Source organism: Dendrobates tinctorius, unplaced genomic scaffold (assembly GCF_039654945.1).
Source record: "Dendrobates tinctorius isolate UK_male_01 unplaced genomic scaffold, ASM3965494v1 ptg000003l, whole genome shotgun sequence".
Classification (NCBI taxonomy): Eukaryota; Metazoa; Chordata; class Amphibia; order Anura; family Dendrobatidae; genus Dendrobates; species Dendrobates tinctorius.
In genome coordinates this window covers 27,668,856-27,687,868 of record NW_027361671.1, presented here as the reverse complement: position 1 = coordinate 27,687,868, position 19,013 = coordinate 27,668,856, and the positions used below count along the sequence as shown (strand labels likewise).

Sequence of the window (19,013 nt, the reverse complement as noted above, 5' to 3'; positions counted from 1 at the left end):
TGACCATTCATGTATCAGATCCATATCTGGTCTGCCATGCTACATGCCAATGTACAAGAGTGAAGTCAGAGCAAAACAAACAGATGAGTTTAGCAATTCGTGTGAACATGGCCTAATAATACTCGTACAATATACAGTCAGTATTTTACCTCAGTACCTGTAAGCCAAAACCAGGAGTGGGTGATAAATACAGAAGTGGTGACATGTTTCTAATATACTTTTCCTTTGATTGTTCCTCTCCTGGTTTTGTCTTACAAATACTGATGTAAGATACTGACCAAATACTGAATGTGTGAACGTGGCCTTACTAGTTTGTATCTAGACTACACTTAGATTTTTTATTTACCTCTATATTTCAACGAGATCAATAATAAATGTTATTTTGTATACCACTTCCATAAACACTGTGTTTAATATTAAATAGGTTGTCCACTACTAGGACAACCCCTTCTTAAACTAAAATTATAAATAGGGATGAGCGAGTACTGTAGTATTCGGACTCGCTGTACTCGTTACAAGTACCTCCTAATACTCGGGTACTCGTAACGAGTACCGAGTCCAATGTAAGTCTATGGGAAATGCAATTAATGGGCGGGACTGTGATGGACTGGGCGGGGACTGTGCGAAGATTGTGCCAGGCTATGCAGGACTGTGCTGCCCTTTGCGGGGACTGTGCCGGGCTGTGCGGGACTGTGCTGGCCTGTGCGAAGACTGTGCCAGGTTGTGCGGGACTGTGCGAAGACTGTGTCGTGCGGGACTGTGCTGGGCTGTGTGGGACTGTGGTGGGCCGTGCTGGGCTGTGCGGGGACTGTGCGGGAACTGTGCCGTGCTGTGCGGGGCTGTGCGGGACTGTGCAGGGCTGTGCGGGAACTGTGCTGGCTGTTGCGAATAATGCAAGACGAGTAGTGAAATACTCGCGAGGATTCGAGTAAAGCGAGTACCGCATTACTCGCAGAGTACCGAATCCTCACGAGTATGCTCGCTCATCCCTAATTATAAAGTCTATACTCGCCTCCGGTGCCAGAGCTGTTCTTGCAGGGTCTTCACTCGCGGTCACAGGACCCAGTGTTGTGACATGAGATGCCGGCGCCCAATCAGAGCTGGCGTCACTGTCTCCGCCTTCTTACGAACATGAAGAGTAAGTCGGGGATCAGCTGCAGCCCGGGCTTCCTCTTCATGTTCAGTTTGTCGAAGGCGGAGACAGTGACACCAGCTCTGATTGGGTGCCGGGCATTACATGTCAATCCACCGCATCACAGTCCCATGACCGTGAGGGCCAACACCGCTGGAATGGAGCCAGCAAGGGAGGTGAGTATAGGCTTTATTATTTTATCAAGGCATAACATTTAGTTTTAAAGGGGGTTGTCCTAATAGTGGACAACCCCTTTAATATTTCATGCTGTTGACCTCAAGACGGCATTACCTTGGCTTTCTTGAGCAGACTGACCACATTCAGGCTGGTTGATGCCAGTTCTCTGCTAGGCATGCTCTGGAGCTGAGTGGTGATGTTACACTCACATGTATGCTTCAGTCTGGATACTTGATACATCTCAGAACAAACCAGAAGGGACATGGCTTGCAGAACACTGGCTGGAGGAAAACAAATTAAAAGTTAGGGACTTCTGTCAGATCTCCAGAACCGCCTCTAGTTCATTAGGCAAATGAGAGGTTTGTGAAAGAACAGTGACGTCACGTAATAAGAAAAAAGTGTAATGAATATTTAAAGGGGTTATAATATCACATTCTTAAATAGGTAAAATTGCAACATGCTTGTAAAAATAAGGACCTTTGTAATTTATCCCTTATTGAAATTTCTATACGTGCCCAAGATGTTTAATTTGACAGTGTACAGCTCATTACCTAGGTTACTGGCCACCCTGTGGTCTCAGAGTGGTGGGTTACTTAGGTAAGGAGCGCACACTGCTTGTACGCACTACACTTTACAGTCTGCTCACAGCGCTCTGAAGCTGTAGGGAAGATGTTTCCAACCATTTTGAATCCCCTTGCACTTATCCCATGTTGCAGAGGCAAAGCTATCCCAGGTAGCAGCTTGTGCGAGGGCACAGTTCACACCAGTGGCCCAACCATGTTGATGGTCTGCAATGTAAATCCTCAAGAGTACACCTAATGTGGCAAAACAGGACAGGGGGGGGGCAAGAGTCATGTGCTTCTGAAGATAAAACCTTAGAATAACCCATTAAATGAACAAATTGGCAATTTTCCCATATTGTATTAAGAGAAGCTCTCCATTGCTCAGATTTTAAAGTGTGTAGAGGCAACGAAACAGGGATTTTTGTGATAACTCACCGTAAAATCCTTTTCTCCGAGACACTCATTGGGGGACACAGGACTGTGGGTGTATGCTACTGCTGCCAGGAGGCTGACACTAAGTGAATTAAAAAAAAGGTTAGCTCCTCCTCCGCCGCAGTATACACCCTCGCCCTGATTGCCGGCGAGATCAGTTTAGTGCAAAAGCAATAGGAGATGAAAAACACAAACAAAATAAACCTTAATGCAGGTAACAACATGTCTGAAAAGACCCACCTTTTATCATAAATACATATTAACAAACAAAAAAAGAGCTAACAGGGTGGGTGCTGTGTCCCCCAATGAGCGTCTCGGAGAAAAGGATTTTACGGTGAGTTATTACAAAAATCCCTGTTTCTCTTTCGCCTCATTGGGGGACACAGGACTGTAGGACGTCCTAAAGCAGTCCCTGAGTGGGAAGTCGACTCACCGGTCCAAGCTATACGCACCTCCTGTCTAAAGGTGCACCACCGCTGCTTGGAGAAACCTTCTACCCAGGCTCACGTATGCTGAAGCCTGAGTATGGATATTGTCGTGCTTCCAGAATGTGTGCAGACTGGAGCAGGTTGCCGCTTTGTAGACCTGCTTCACCAAAGCCTGGTGCTGAAGAACCCAAGAGGCGACCACCGTCCGAGCGGAGTGTGCTCTGATCCCCGCTGGAACAGGTGCGCCTCTGATGTGGAAAGACTCCTGCAAAGCCAAATGAATCCACCTGGTTATGGTCGATCCTGAGGCCGCGAGTCCATTCCTGCGATCCTCGGGAAGCATGAACAGCGTGTCTAACGACAGGGTGCCGTCCGTGACACGTACCTCCTGAGAGCTCTCACCAGATCCAACGTATGAAGAGCCTTTTCCACCCGGTGTACCGATGCTGGGCAGAAAAAAGGGCAAGACAACATCCTCAATAAAGTGAGATGAAGAAACGACCTTTGGCAGAAAAAAGGTGGAGTCGGCCTGAGAACCACCTTATCCTTGTGGAAAATCAGATACAGGGCTCGACAGGATAGAGCCGCCAGCTCTGAGACCCATCTAATTGATGTTATAGCCACGAGGAACACCACCATCCAGGAAAGGTATGCCAAAAAGACACCCTGTAGTGGTTCAAACGGAGCTTCCTGCAGACCGCTTAGGACCAGGTTAAGGCCCCAGGTGTCCAGAGGGACCCTATAGGGGGGGTATCATGCGGGAGACCCCCTGGCTGAGAGTCTTTACCTGCAGATGGGTAGCAATCCTATGCTGGAGCAGGGCGGATAAGGCCGAAATCTGTCTCCTGAGGGATCTTGGAGCTAAACCTGAGTCTAGGCCAGACTGGAGAAGAGCTAAAAATGTTAGGATGGAGAATCTCAGTGGAGGATAACAGCGGTCCCTACACCGTGAGAAGAAAAAACTTCCCAAGCGCGGTGGAAAACACGTGCTGAGGCGGGCTCCCGGGCACTAACCATTGCAGCCACCACCTTCCGGCTGAACCTGGCCTGGGCCAGGATCCAAGATTCAATGGCTAAGCCGCCAAACACAGGGCCTCTGGGTTCTGGTGGTAGATCGAGCCCTGGGAAAGTAGGTTTGGGCACTCTGGCAGCCGCCAGGGGATGTCGACAAGTAGCTGCACTAAACCTGCGCACCCTATCCGACGAGGCCAATCTGGGGCAATCAGTATTACTGGAACCCCCTATGCCTTGAACTTCCTGAGACCTTTGGAAGCAGTGGAAGCGGAGGAAACAGGTACGAGAGGTGAAAACTGGCTCCATATAAGGAACAACGCGTCCACGGCGATTGCCTGTGGGTCCCGGGACTGAGCAACAACCCTGGGCACTTTGGCATTTAGCCTGGAGGTCAGCAGGTCCACTTCTGGGGTTCCTCAATGTTGGAAAATCTGTTGGAAAAAACTTGGGATGGAGTGGCCATACCCCAGACGCGAGACCCTGCCAGCTGAGAAAGATCGCCGCCCAGTTCTCCAAGCCCAGAATGTGAACTGCCGAGATCACAGAGTGATTTCTCTCGGCTCAGCAAAGGACATGCTTTGCCTCGAGCATGGCCTTCCTGCTGCGGTTGCCCCCCTGATGATCTATGTAAGCCCCTGCCGCGGCATTGTCTGACTGATTTCGGACAGGGCATCCTGCCAGGAGATGATGCAAAGTGCTGCAAAGCCAGTCGAATCACCCGGAAGGTTGATCGGGAGGGCGTGATTCCCGAGGTAACCAACATCCTTGGGCTGTGTGTTGGCGAAATACTGCTCCCCATCCGAGGAGACTGGAGTCGGCCGTGACCATTAACCAATGGTTTGGAGGAAAAGGCTTCGCCTTCAGAAGGGAGGGACTCATCGTCCACCATCTGGGAGCCTGTCTGACAGGAGTGAACAACCGGCACTGATGGTCGAAGGCGAACAGGCTTCTTGTCCCAAGCTGCCAAGAGGGCGTGCTGCAAGGGACGAAGATGGGGCTGGTCAAATGGAACAGCCTCTATTGCTGCCACCATTTTCCCTAAGACCTTCATGCCAAACCGGATGGTACAGGAGACCGGCTGGCGAAGTGCCCAGGCTCCCTGCCAGAGTGCTAGGGCCTTGTCCCGAGGGAGAATTTCCAACCCTCGGGAAGTGTCGAAGATCATCCCTAGAAGGTAAAATTTGTGAGTTGGAATAGGGGATAACTTCAGAACTTAAAATAGACCAGCCATCCTAGGAGAAGTGTATCCAGTGTGATGTTGACGCTCTCTTCGCAAGACTATAAAAATGGGCCCTTGACCAGGAGGTCGTCCAGATAAGGCCAGATAATTATGCCCCAGGCATGCAGGATGGACATGACGGCCGCCATGACCCTTGTGGATACCCTGGGGGTGATGGCTAGCCCGAAGGGTAAGGCTGTGATGCAGGTTGCTGATGGCAACTGTAAGAACCTTTGATGCGAGGGAAAAAAAAAATGGGAATGTGCCGGTAGGCACCTTGGACGAAATATTCTCCCCTTTTTCATGGCAGATATAACAGAGAGGAGAGACTCCATCCGGAAATGTCTGATCCTGACAAAACCTGTTCAGAAGCTTCAGGTCCAGAATGAGCCTCACGGTTCCGTTCCTTTTTTTTTTGGGGACCACAAACAGGTTGGAGTAGAAACCCTGAAATCTCTCTTTTTTCGGTACAGAGATGATCACTCCACTGCGCCTGAGAGGCTCAACGGCTTCAAATAAGGCGCGTGCCCGGATTTCAGATTTGGGAAGGTCGAGACAGGAAAAATCGTTTGGGGGTGGCTGATAAACACTATCTTGTACCCTGAAGACACCAGCGTCGTGTACGACGGTGAGCCAGACGTGATGAAACCAGAGCAGGCACCCGCCTAATCTGCAGGTGTAGACCAGAATTTCCTCCAGTCATTCGCTGGTTGGAACGCATCCTCCCAAATGGGTTGGTTCTATATGAGATCTGATGATCTCTGCCCTGATTGGGCCGACCTGAACTGGCGGTCGAAACTGTGTTTGAAGCTGGTGACGGAATGGCTGCTTAGCCCCCTGTTGTGGGAGAAGGTTGCTTTTCCCCCGTGTGGTGTCAGAGATAAGCTGATCTAGCTTCTCACTGAACACACTGCTGCTCTGATAGGGCAAAGAAGTTAGGGATTTGTTGGAAGTTGGGTAGGCTCGCCATGTTCTCAACCATAGGGCTCCCCTGATGCAAATCGCATTTGCGGCAGCCAGTGCTGCGGGGTTAGCTGCATTCAAGGATGCGTTAATGAAATAGCCTCCTGCTATTTCCAGGACTATCTGATTCGCGATTACAGCTACCTCCGACGGTAGGTTCAGGCTCTGCAAAGCTGCATTTGATGACTCTGACCAGGAAATCATGGCCTTGGCTACCCAATTTGCCGTGCAAGAGGGAGAGAGGGCTGATCCTGAGGCCTCAAACACCAAGTGAGCCCGGCACTCTACTGAGACGGTCAGTGGGATCCTTATTAGAAGAACCGTTAGGTAGGGATGATCGGGTTCTTGATACCAACCGTGATATGGGTGGATCTACTGATGGGGGCTCTGCCCACTTTTCACGGAGTTCAGAGGCAAATGGTTATCTTGCATCCAGTGCCCCCTGTCCTGCAAAGCATTTGTTTGGCCACTCCCTGTGACATTGCACTATGTCCCCAAACTCTGGGTGAGTCTATGAGGCCATTTGACCCGTTTGAATGGCACCATATGACCTGAGAACAAGGTGGACTCATCGTCAATACCCAGGGTTTGGTTGACTGTCTCCATGAGCCTGTCAACTGATTCCTGGTAACCAGGTGCATCCAAAATGAGGGGCCCCTTGGAATCGTAATCCGAGTTTTGCTCGCTGTCACCCCCTGGAGAAGGAGAGCGAGAAGCAGAGCTCATAGATGCTGAGGCACCAGTCGGGCTGGGTGACGTTGTGTGGGTTCGTTTTCCCCGCGTCTGCCTAGAGTGAGAGCAGCCCCTGCAGGCCGGCGGCTCCTGTAAGGTCAAGGATTTCTTCAAGACAGGCGAGCCGCTGTCCCTACCCCTATCTGGGGCCCTCGTTAGTGATGCCATAGACTGCGACAAAGACAGAGCCCATTCCGGGGGCTTGGTAGCAGGGGAGGGCTCTTGGGCACGTTAGGAATCGCAGGCTTCGTCCGGCACAGCCTCAAGCTGCTTAGTGGCTGACACCTGACGAGAGCAGTCACACTCAGCCTAGAAGGGCCGGTGGCACTATAACTCTGTGCCTGCGGAAAAGCGGGCTGACAGGAGGTGCATGCGGCAATTAGCACATGAGGCTTGGTCCTCTGGACCTGCGTGCCCGGGTTTCCTGCTGGCTGGCATGGCCTGCGGGAGTGACGCCATTAGTATAGCTGCCCGGCTGGAGGGGGTGGGGGGTAGCACTTACCCGCAGTCCTGAGCTCCTGAGCATCCTGAAGTGCAGCAGGAGGGGTCTGGCTGCCTCTAACTTCAAAATTCGCGCCGAGTGGGCGGGCCCCCCGGATGTAGGCGTGCCTGGGGGCCCCCCCGGATGTAGGCGTGCCTGGGGCATGATGTCCGTTCGTGCCTAGCACAGGCAGAAAATGGGCGTCAGTGGGCGGGACTCCCACCTCCCACCCGTGGCCTAGGCAAACTAGGAGCCGGGAAAAAAGTTCCGGCATCGGCCGGCGATGAAGAGGCAGCGCCGTGCTGCACGCGCCGGGGAACAGCCGCTGGCGCTAATCTTGCAGCGGAAGCTGCACTGCACAGGAGCAGGACCTCCACAGGAACCCTCGCTCCGTGCCCCGTCTTGATCGCATGGAGCGCTTCAGCTGCCAGCCTGTCAGGTGTGTGTGGGAGGAGAGGGGGGCTATGTACAGGACGGTCAGGCACCCTGGCTCCATCGTTCCTTACCAGGGAAGAGTAGAGGGACCGTCTGCATCCTTCCATCACCGCAGTCTAGCATTGGTGATGCAGTAGGGGCCGCACGGACTGTACTTGTGCCTCTGTACAGCCTAGGGTTTCAATACATCAGGGTGGTCAGGGCTGAGTCCAACATCATGTCCCACATTGCGGGAGAGGATACGTGGAGGCGACACTAGCACGTGCTCGCCCGTTGATGGTTTGGGGAGATCGGAGCCTTTCAGTAGGGTCCGTCGCCCCTGTCATCTTCATGGAAAGTAAAAAAAGAAAAAAGTCTGGGGTAAAAGACCAGACGTGTGCCTCCTACGGACACTAAGCATGAACTGGTCTCGCCGGCAATCAGGGCGAGGGTGTATACTGCGGAGGAGGTGCTAACCTTTTTTTCTATTCACTTAGTGTCAGCCTCCTGGCGGCACTAGCATACACCCACAGTCCTGTGTCCCCCAATGAGACGAAGGAGAAAAGTCTATTTGGACTTTGCACCAAATTCATTAACTGTGTGCCCTATTTTGATGAATTTGGTGCAAAAAACGCAAATAATACCACAAGGCAAGAAAAAGGAAAGTGACTTAAATCCCCCCACAAATTATGAATTAGGACCTATATCTTTTATATGAGACTCCCCTTAAGTTCTGGTTATTGCTTATAATCTGTTGTCTAGTTTTTGGTCACTTTCACCAATCCCAGGAATTTATCTTACCTTTTTGTTAGCAATTATACTTCTGCCCTATTACCTCTTTCATCAAGGTACTCACTGATGAGTAGCACCACAATATCTGATTACTGATCAAAAGTACCGTATTAGCGGATTTGATTATTCAGATTTTAGGTTGGTTGAGGCCCCAGGTGACATCTGATGGAGATGCCACCAATGCAGACAGGAGGTACTTGTCCCAATGTGGAAAATCAGGTAACACAGCTGTATATGCCAGTGCCCGGATACTCTGAGGGGGCTATAAACTTGTATTCTGCTTCATATGTACTGTGGCATACTGTATATTGATAAGTATGGCTGATATTTCTTTATTTCCCTACTTCCAACGCTCCTCTAATTAACATCTCGACAATAGTAATTTGCTGTTCCTTTGATATGCAATCCCCTTTGACTAGAAGAGGAGCCGCAAACAAGGTTACAATAAGATCTGACGCTCTAATGATGGAGATGAACTGCCGAGAATGATTGTGGAGCAACTGAAGATGAATGATCCACTGTGAAGATATACCGTAACTAGATAATTAGGTTACACATAACGTTTCAGGCACTTGTAGTGTCTCACAATGTATGTCTTACCAGGGCAGCAGGTATCCGTATAGATATATTCCAGGAAAGCAAGGAAAGTGTCTTTCGATATACCCTTCACTGGAATAAGGATGCAGTTCGCTTCCATGTAACTTCCGGTAAGCATGGCGGCCATTACTTCACAACGAGCTACCAATATGGCCCGATGAACTGGGATTTTGGTATCTGTTGTCCAAAACAGAAAGGTATAAAGTCAATAATATGCTCTGTTAGAAATGTTACTTCCATGTTGTTAAATATACCATAGCTCTATAAAATTGTGAAAATGAAAAGATGAAAAAGTGGATAATCAGATTTTAGGTTTAAAAGGGAACTTTTCAGCAGATTCATGCTGCCCAAACCACGGGTAGCATGAGTCTGAGCCTGGCTGCATCATTGCAGCCAGGTATTTTTTTCCATGAAACTCTCCGGCATTTCAAAGAAAATATAGTTAGAAGATACGGCGGGGGACTATAGATGGAGATGAGACTAGTCTGGTTTTGCCCCCTGACAGCTTTTCCCAGTGCAGTTCCAGGTGACAAATAGGTCTCTTGTTATAGGATTGGCTGGCTGGGGAACAATGAGGCCCTGCAGTTATCTTGGTGGAAAATGTTAAAAGGAATTTGTCAGCAGGTATTTGCAATGTAATCTGAGGAAAGCATGAGATAGGGGCTGATATACTGATTCAAGTGATGTGTCTCTTATTAATTAGGCTGAGTGTTTTTGTCTTAATACGATGAGTTTTTTTTATCAAGAGATTACCTCCCATAGTCTGACAGAGGAGATGGAGAAATTATTTTCTCCATCTCCACTGTTGCCGGCGTCCACAGGAATCACACTGCATTTGGATGATATCCGAGTGCAGTGCAATGTTTTATGTGGGTGCGTGGAGTCCGATCAGAGCTGAAAAAAAAACCAACAGATGAGAACACAACACGCAGATGAGAACAACATTGGTCTGAATGCATTCCAATTTTCTTAGCTCTATCAGTAAGCATTGCAGACTAAGCTGTCAGTGTTAACAGATATCGGACTTCAACAGCTATATCTTGGACTGGAAGTAGATGTGGCCGGGAAAAGGGTTTTCCACCCCAGAGTAAACTTTCGGCAAACAGTACAGCTTACTGATTAGCTAACAACCTGTAGAATATACAATGTTAGGATCCAGCTGAGCTAGCCTGTTTGAGCAGTTGCCATGTAATTGCAAGTGTCTTATTTCTATAGTTGCAATTATCTACCTAATAGACTCTCATTCACTTTTCTCACAGTTCTACTGAGAGAGGCAGATGACAATCTCGTCAGAACGCAACCACAATTTATTATAAATCACATACATCTAGCTGACAACCTCTTGAACTGGCTAGGAAAAATGAATTCTAACATTATATAACGAAACATATGAGAGCAAAAAGAACGGCACTAAGGTAATCCTACATTCTCATGGAAAAAGATCCTTTCTGAGTCAAAAACACATCGGTGGTTAACAACCGGTTAAATGGTGCTTGCAAGAAAAATACATGTGCAAAGTCCAACATAAAAGAAGCAAAAATTGCAGCACTCACCAGATAAGTTAAAAAGCCACAGTCCTTTATTTAGTCATCAACAATGTGGACAAGGTTTAACTCAGGCTATGCTGGCATACAGGGAACACATAAGGACGACGGCCGTTTCCCATTAAACACGCTTCCAAGGGTCCAGGTGTACAATTACAACGCCATTTCCTTATAAAGGCCAACACTTAAAAAATTAGCAAACAAAGACAACAATGACAAATATAAAAACAAACAAAGTTTTAAAAACCAGCGCAATTGTATACAAAAGATTACTGATTGCAACTAATATACTCGCTATTTTTATTCATTACAGGAAAACAGAAAAATCCAATCTTTCATTATGGTCCAATGGACCTTGTTCATTTGCCTTGATAATCCATTTTGCTTCACGCCTTAGAAGTAACTTATTGTGATCTCCACCACACGGTGGATACTTAACTACTTCCAAACCTGCAAAACGCAAACACTGAGGATTGGATTCATGTTTCTCCTGCATATGCTTTATCAACTTTAATGATCCTTTTCCTGTTGAGATAGAATGAAAATGCTCACAAAAACGCATGAATAACAGTCTTATTATCTTTCCAATATAAAAGAAAAAACATGGACAAAAGATATAAACTACAAGTTTTGTATGTAATTAGATCACGTACATGCTGAATGTGACCAACCTGTAAAAAATCCCCAGTCAAATGCAAATGACAAAAACTACAATCACCGCATTTAATATTACCTTTAGGAGGATTCGCCATCAGCCAATTATCATGCGGTCTTGAGATGCGAATACGCACCAGGTCAGTGAGATTGTTGGTCCTTTTATAAGCGGATTGCGGTTTGATTTTGCCCAGCTCTATGATGTGGTGGAAATATGAGATTCTTTTATTCACTCCAATCCATGTAGTACAAACGAGGTTAAAATGCCAGCATAATAAAGAAAGTTGCTTGCGTTCTCAACGCGTTTCTGGTGACTGCGCACCCTTAGTAAATGTTGAGGTTGCGGAAGATCAATAATGATGACATTATTTTTGAACAACAATTGAAGGATTTGAAATTGCGTCTTTTGTATAGAGGCTATCCTTTATCGTTATTAAATGAAGTTGCGGGACGTATAGCTAATTTGTCACAAACAGATGTCTTGAGAACAAGAGCAAATAGCAGTCGTAATAAGGGGAATAACACAGATGTTATTCACAGTAAGTGTTTTAATTTTTGTTTCAAACATAGCCCTATTGACAAAATTGTTCATGTGTCAATTAGAAAGAATTGGCATGTTTTGAAATTGGCTGACAGTGAATCCTCCTAAAGGTAATTTTAAATGCGGTGATTGTAGTTTTTATCATTTCCATTTGACTGGGAATTTTTTACAGGTTGCTCACATTCAGCACCATGTATGTGATCAAATTACATGCAAAACAAAATTTGTAGTTTATATCTTGTTTTGTCCATGTTTTTTCTTTTATATTGGAAAAACGATACGACCGTTATTCATGCGTTTTCGTGAGCATTTTCATTCTATCTCAACAGGAAAAGGATCTTTAAAGTTGATAAAGCATATGCAGGAGAAACATGAATCCAATCTTCAGTGTTTGCGTTTTGCAGGTTTGGAAGTGGTTAAGTATCCACCGTATGGTGGAGATCACAATAAGTTACTTCTAAGACGTGAAGCAAAATGGATTATCAAGGCAAACGCGCAAGGTCCATTGGGACTTAATGAAAGATTGGATTTTTCCGTTTTCCTGTAATGAATAAAAATAGCGATGGAGTGTATTAGTTGCAATCAGTAATCTTTGGTATACAATTATGCTGGTTTTAAAACTTAAATTTTGTTTTTAAATTTGTCATTGTTGTCCTTGTCTGCTAATTTTGTAAGTGTTGGCCTTTATAAGGATATGACGTTGTAATTTTACACCTGGACCCGTGGAAGCATGTTTAATGTGAAACGGCCGTTGTCCTGTCGTGCTGTGTTCCCTGTATGCCTGCAAGTACCTAGCCCAAGTTAAACCTTGTCCACATTGTTGATGGATAAATAAAGGACTGTGGTTTTTTTAAACTTATCTGGTGAGTGCTGCAATTTTTGCTTCTTTTATGTTGGACTTCTTATATATACTTCACACTAAGGTATACAGTAAAGATGTACTGCTTGCCCAAATTTTGCTCTGGGGTGGAAAACCTTTTAACGGCCTGACAACCAATGTAAACGCACCTTAAAGGGAGTTGCCTGGGCTTATCATAAAAGTCTGCAGCCACTCTATGTGACTGTAGACTTGCGAATCCTTACACAGCGTGGAGCACTCACTGTAAAGATCCTCTAGTGTTGGCTACAAGATCGAGAGGTTATGTGATCGCAAGTATGTGATAAGCAAACTTCTGGCAATTTTCGATCGGTGATCATATAGTAGCCTGTTTGCACAGCCACTCAACGATGTGAACTGAATGATCTGCACAGTGTAAGCTGCCACTGTTCTCACTCTTCTCAGGAAGAGGATGAGCTGCTCTGCTGACATGAAGCAACAGAATCGCCATCAGGAGCCATCTATGACTGTTCTAAGCCAACACTGGGTAGAATGATCAGGTAGTTAGTGACTACCTGCCTGTAAATTCTTAGTCTCAAAGTAAAAAATATAAAATCGTCCCAGACAACCCCTTTAAACATCATTTCACCTGATGAACGAGCGTTTTGCTTGTTAATCAGGTGATTGCCAGCCTGTTAACACTGTAAGGTTATTGTGTAAAGAGATCCTGGGAACGCTCATTCAAAATAATCTTTCAGTGTAAATGTATCAATTAAGTCAGCTCCTGCCCCGTCTGTAATACATGTGAGCACATAAAGCTGCACACTCGTAAGGTGCATTGACACTGCAAGATTAATCGAGAATGAGTGCTTGTAGGAACGCTCACGTCATGATACTCTCAAACTATATACAGGCTGCTAATCATCCGATGAATGAGAAAAATGCTTGTTCATCAAGTGAATTGTTTTTAGGTTGCTTAAAAATCATCGGCAGCTCATCATCCTGTGTAAACAGGACTTGCACTTCCAAAAACAATGGCAGACTATGTATGCTGAGCGCTCTATTGATCGTCCTGTGCCCATCCTTTATTGTAGTCTGCCTGTGCTAACAGGTTATTAAACAATAGCCAGTTATATAACTTTTTATAAAAAAAAAAATGAATCCCAACAAAGTTGAGGATGGATATACTGAATATGATAAAGAGCCAACTAGAAGAAAATACAAACAGCCAGTATGTGTGTATAAATGCTCATTTATAGGTGTAGGCCTCTGAACATATACTCAGTCTGGACAACCAGACCCCACAAAGGCAGAAAAGGGAATAAAAGAGAAGACGTACCAGGGGGCGCAGTTTCTTCTTTACATGAGTAATATTTTACCTCCCCCCTCTTCTAATTCCCTCTTTCTTTCCGGTCCTCTTTGGAGTCTTGTCCAGACAAGCGTATTTCTTTAGGGTTACCTGGGTACATTAAGGGAGCTATACCCATACGCCGGTCTCTATACACACCCACCGGCTGTTTCTATTTTCTGTCATATATATCAGGGCTGTGCAAGTAGCAGACCACAGACAGGGACAGACAGAGACCAGAATCAAAGGCATGGGAGCTAATGTGGGGGCCATTATACAGTACAGTTTAAAGGCTACGGGGGCCCTATATACAGTGTGGGAGTTATTGTGGGGGCTGTCATAAACTGGGGTTTACATACAGTGTGAGGACTACTGTGGGGGCCTTTAGACAGTGTGGGAGATACTGTGGAAACCAGTGTGGAGTGTGGAAGCCTCTGTGAGGGCAAATAAGAGACATTCTAGTATGCAAGGGGCACAGCGGTGGCATTATGTGGTGCAGTAAGAGGATCCCTGCGCTTGTAGCACACAGTAGGTGCAGCAATAGGGACACAAACAGCCGCAGCCGCTCAGAAATGGGTTGACAGTTTGTTGAGGTATTTGTGCAGGTTGGGAATAGATGTGGATGGTACAGGAAATGTGAGAAGTCAGATGTGTCTTTGTTGTAATCTCTGCAGATAAGTCCTGGCTGGAGAAGTTATTATTATGCATTTAGAAGTTGTTATATCAGTCTGAGTAAGATGTAAAAGTGATGATTATCAGAAAGAACATCACCTGTAAGTTATTATCTATAACTGTATTGTTAGCTCTTGTATTTTCTACAGCAGGGTTCCCCAACTCCAGTCCTCAAGGCCCACCAACAGATCATGTTTTCAGGATTTCCTTTGTATTGCACAGGTGATGCAATTACCACCTGAGCAATACTAAGGAAATCCTGAAAACATGATCTGTTGGTGGGCCTTGAGGACTGGAGTCGGGGAACCCTATTCTACAGGACTGGTATCTACCACTATACGGTCACTATATGACGGCAATATCAGTGTTGGTCTTTGTATAGAGATTTTTTTCAGTTACAGCGGGGTCATCTGCTGACATTCCCCAATACCCATTCCTAGATAGCATCACTTGAGTTGTAATCAGGGTTAGGGATGCACTCAGAGACTTCCCCCCCCCCCCCAGCTGAACCCCAAGCTATGCCTCTGCTGCTCACCCAAACATTGTTTTCTCAGTCATCTGCAGGGAAGCAATGAAGACGTTAACAATGAAAGGGTCTTGTAGAAATAACTTTTATAAACACAGGAGGGTGATAAGAAGATAGAAGATGTGTAGTTGAATGGGAGCTACATTTTAATCAATAGATCTTGGAATAATAAGTTCCACAGTTGGATGTATTTAAAAGAATATTCCTGTACCAAGATAACAGCAGCAAATTTACAAGATTAAGTGCTGTGTAATAGTTGTGTCTAAGGGCCCCGTCACACATAGCGACTCACCAGCGATCCCAACAATGATATCAACTTGTCAGGATCGCTGGTGTGTCGCTACATAATCGATGGTGAGCTGTCAAACAGGCAGCTTCACCAGCGATCAGCACCAGCGACGCCAGGCGCGCGGCGTCGCTGTGTACGTCAGTTACCAGCGCGCTGATGCAGGGAGCTGGTAACTAAGGTACACATCGGGTTTCTAAGCGGTGCGCGTCACTTAGAAACCCGATGTGCACCTTGGTTACCAGCTCCCTGCATCAGCGCGCTGGTAACTAAGGTACACATCGGGTTTCTAAGCACCGCGCGCTGCTTAGAAACCCTCCGTTTACCTTAGTCATCAGCGCGCTGATCGCTGGTCTCCCGCCTGTCACATGCAGTGATGCGTGCTGGCCAGCGGGAGACCAGCGATAAAAAAAATGTCCTGGCTATTCCAGGATGATCAGTGATAACCGGCAGGGGGGCCAGTCGCTGGTCAGTGTCACACACAGCGATCTCAGAGGCTTTACAGTGCAGGTTAAAAGAAGAAAAAGGTTTGGTACCAAGTTAGCCAGTTGAAAAAAGTTTGGTCTCAGTGGGAAAAACAAAATAATAATCTTGTAGTCATGATACTCTTTAATGGTTAACACAAATAAAAAAAATGATGCTAAGAAGCAATATTTCAAGACTTCTTAGGTCTCTTCATCAGGCATGGTATAACAAAGTATCTGAAGAAACACAAATAGACACAAAAAAGCAAATACATGGCATAAATAAATGGACATTTAAATAAATAAACAGAGTTTAGTTAGTTAATCCTTAAAAACTGGATTAGATTAAAGGCTCATTCACACGTCAGTATTTGGTCAGTATTTTGCATCAGTGTTTGTATGCCAAAGCCAGGAATGGAACTTACCGAGAAAAAAATATAATTGAAAGACTGACTCCTGTTCCTTATTTTGGAGACATTCCTGGTTTTGGCATACAAATACTGATGAAATACTGATCAAAAATACTGATGTGTGAAAGAGGCCTAATGGTGTGTCCATGCAAGATCAGAGGCCTGGTGCCCTCACTGTCACTGAAACAGATTCCTCAGATTTTGTAGGTGAGGGCACCGAGCCTCTGGCCACTGTGTTCAGATAAGGGACACATGTCAGATCAGACTGAACTTTCCATGCCTACTATGCTAGTCTCAGTTGGCCAAGTAGGAAAGCCATTCTTGGATTAACTAGCATATTTAACAATAGAAACATTCAAAACAATGCTAATGCAATCTAGCATTAACTGGGATAAAAAGGGTAAAGAGAGTCCTCCTCAACACCTCAAGGTATGTTTTTTCAGAACCGGCTTGCTGTTCATATGTTCAAGATTTTGAGTATCTATTAATCGCTTTAAGTTTCCAAAAATATGCTAAGTGGTTAAAAGAAGTGTGTGGACCATTCTTTATGTGTTTTCCTCTTTGTATACGCTTCATATTTTACAATAAAAATAAAGACAAAAAAAATGCTCCCGAAAAGAACACTTACAAAAACGTCAAAAAAACACTGTTGCAAACCGCTTTAAAAATGCCCGAAAACAGACGCAAAAAGAGGCTTCAGGAAGAAAAAAAAAAAAGGAAAAACACCAGCATTTCCTGAAGTGGTATACACACAGAAACCTTGTCATTCTTGACAGCCTGAAAAAAAATGTTGTGTGAACATACTCTTATAGGATACATTTCTACTTTAGGATTTTTAAAAATATACAATTATTTATGTATATAGAAGTCAGTAGAAGGCCACAGTCACACATTAAGTATTTGGTCAGCATTTTACATCAGTATTTGTAAGCCAAAATCAGGAATGGAACAATCAGAGGAAAAGTTTAATACAAACATGTGCACCGCTTCTAAATTTTTCACCCATTACTGGTTTTAGCTTACAAAATAATAATGTAAGTAAGTGTTGCTGACGTGATTGCCAGCAGACTGTGGCCAGAGTCAAAAAAGTATTGGAAGTGACAGCTCATGTTGCATAAACCAAATGTCTACTTTGTTCAAATAAAGCTGTTGGTTCATGTAAAACTGTTTAAATGATCAAGTAAGTTATATACTTGTTAGTAAAGTTTTTGAGAACTTAATTTGCGTACAACCTCAATTCCTCCTGCCATACCAAAAGGGGAACCGCTTTACTACAAAATGGCCACTATACACTCACTGGCCACTTTATTAGGTACACCTGTCCAACTGTGTGTTAAGACTTAATTTCTAATCAGCCAATCACATGGCGGCAACTCAGTGCATTTAGGCATGTAGACATGGTCAAGACAATCTCCTGCAGTTCAAACCGAGCATCAGTATGGGGAAGAAAGGTGATTTGAGTGCCTTTGAACGTGGCATGATTGTTGGTGCCAGAAGGGCTGGTCTGAGAATTTCAGAAACTGCTGATCTACTGGGATTTTCACGCACAACCATCTCTAGGGTTTACAGAGAATGGTCCGAAAAAGAAAAAAAATCCAGTGAGCGGCAGTTCTGTGGCCGGAAATGCCATGTTGATGCCAGAGGTCAGAGGAGAATGGGCAGACTGGTTCGAGCTGATAGAAAGGCAACAGTGACTCAAATTGCCACCCGTTACAACCAAGGTAGGCAGAAGAGCATCTCTGAACGCACAGTGCGTCGAACTTTGAGGCAGATGGGCTACAGCAGCAGAAGACCACACTGGGTACCACTCCTCTCAGCTAAGAACAGGAAACTGAGGCTACAATTTGCACAAGCTCATCGAAATTGGACAGTAGAAGATTGGAAAAACGTTGCCTGGTCTGATGAGTCTCGATTTCTGCTGCGACATTCGGATGGTAGGGTCAGAATTTGGCGTAAACAACATGAAAGCATGGATCCATCCTGCTTTGTATCAACGGTTCAGGCTGGTGGTGGTGGTGTCATGGTGTGGGGAATTTTTTCTGGGCACTCTTTGGGCCCCTTGGTACCAATTGAGCATCGTTGCAACGCCACAGCCTACCTGAGTATTGTTGCTGACCATGTCCATCCCTTTATGACCACAATGTACCCAACATCTGATGGCTACTTTCAGCAGGATAATGCGCCATGTCATAAAGCTCGAATCATCTCAGATTGGTTTCTTGAACATGACAATGAGTTTACTGTACTCAAATGGCCTCCTCAGTCACCAGATCTCAATCCAATAGAGCATCTTTGGGATGTGGTGGAACGGGAGATTCGCATCAGGGATGTGCAGCTGACAAATCTGCGCCAACTGTGTGATGCCATCATGTCAATATGGTCCAAAATCTCTGAGGAATGCTTCCAGCACCTTGTTGAATCTCTGCCACGAAGAATTGAGGCAGTTCTGAAGGCAAAAGGGGGTCCAACCCCTTACTAGCATGGTGTACCTAATAAAGTGGCCAGTGAGTGTATTTTACAATATTATTTAAAGGAGGACACCACCTACACAGGCTTTGTTTATCTGAACAATCTTGCATACATGCTTTAGATAGAGCAATCACTTTCACTTATAGGTCTGCAGATATTGTACATGTGTAAACTCTATATATGAAACATTCTAGTATATTTTTGTGCCAGCAATCAGTGAATGGTGAAATCCATTTTTTATGTTCAGATGCTTAAATCCAGTCATGCTGCATGACAAACAGGAAATTGGCACTATCTCAAACAACTTTCATGAATATTAGGTACATTTTAACATTGGT

The 19,013-nt window shown here is 45.4% G+C and overlaps 1 protein-coding gene across 2 annotated transcripts in view; it reads right to left on the bottom strand.

Annotated features, from left to right (window-relative positions):
• Positions 1-19,013, bottom strand: part of RHOBTB3 (Rho related BTB domain containing 3) — a 96,277-nt gene that overhangs the window by 14,490 nt on the left and 62,774 nt on the right. For both annotated transcript variants that reach the window (XM_073541433.1, XM_073541400.1), the window contains exons 9-10: positions 8,948-9,121; positions 1,424-1,590 (exon numbers count right to left, since the gene is read on the bottom strand). In XM_073541433.1, coding sequence (XP_073397534.1) covers positions 1,424-1,590; positions 8,948-9,121 — 341 coding nt within the window. The remainder of the gene's footprint in view (positions 1-1,423; positions 1,591-8,947; positions 9,122-19,013) is intronic.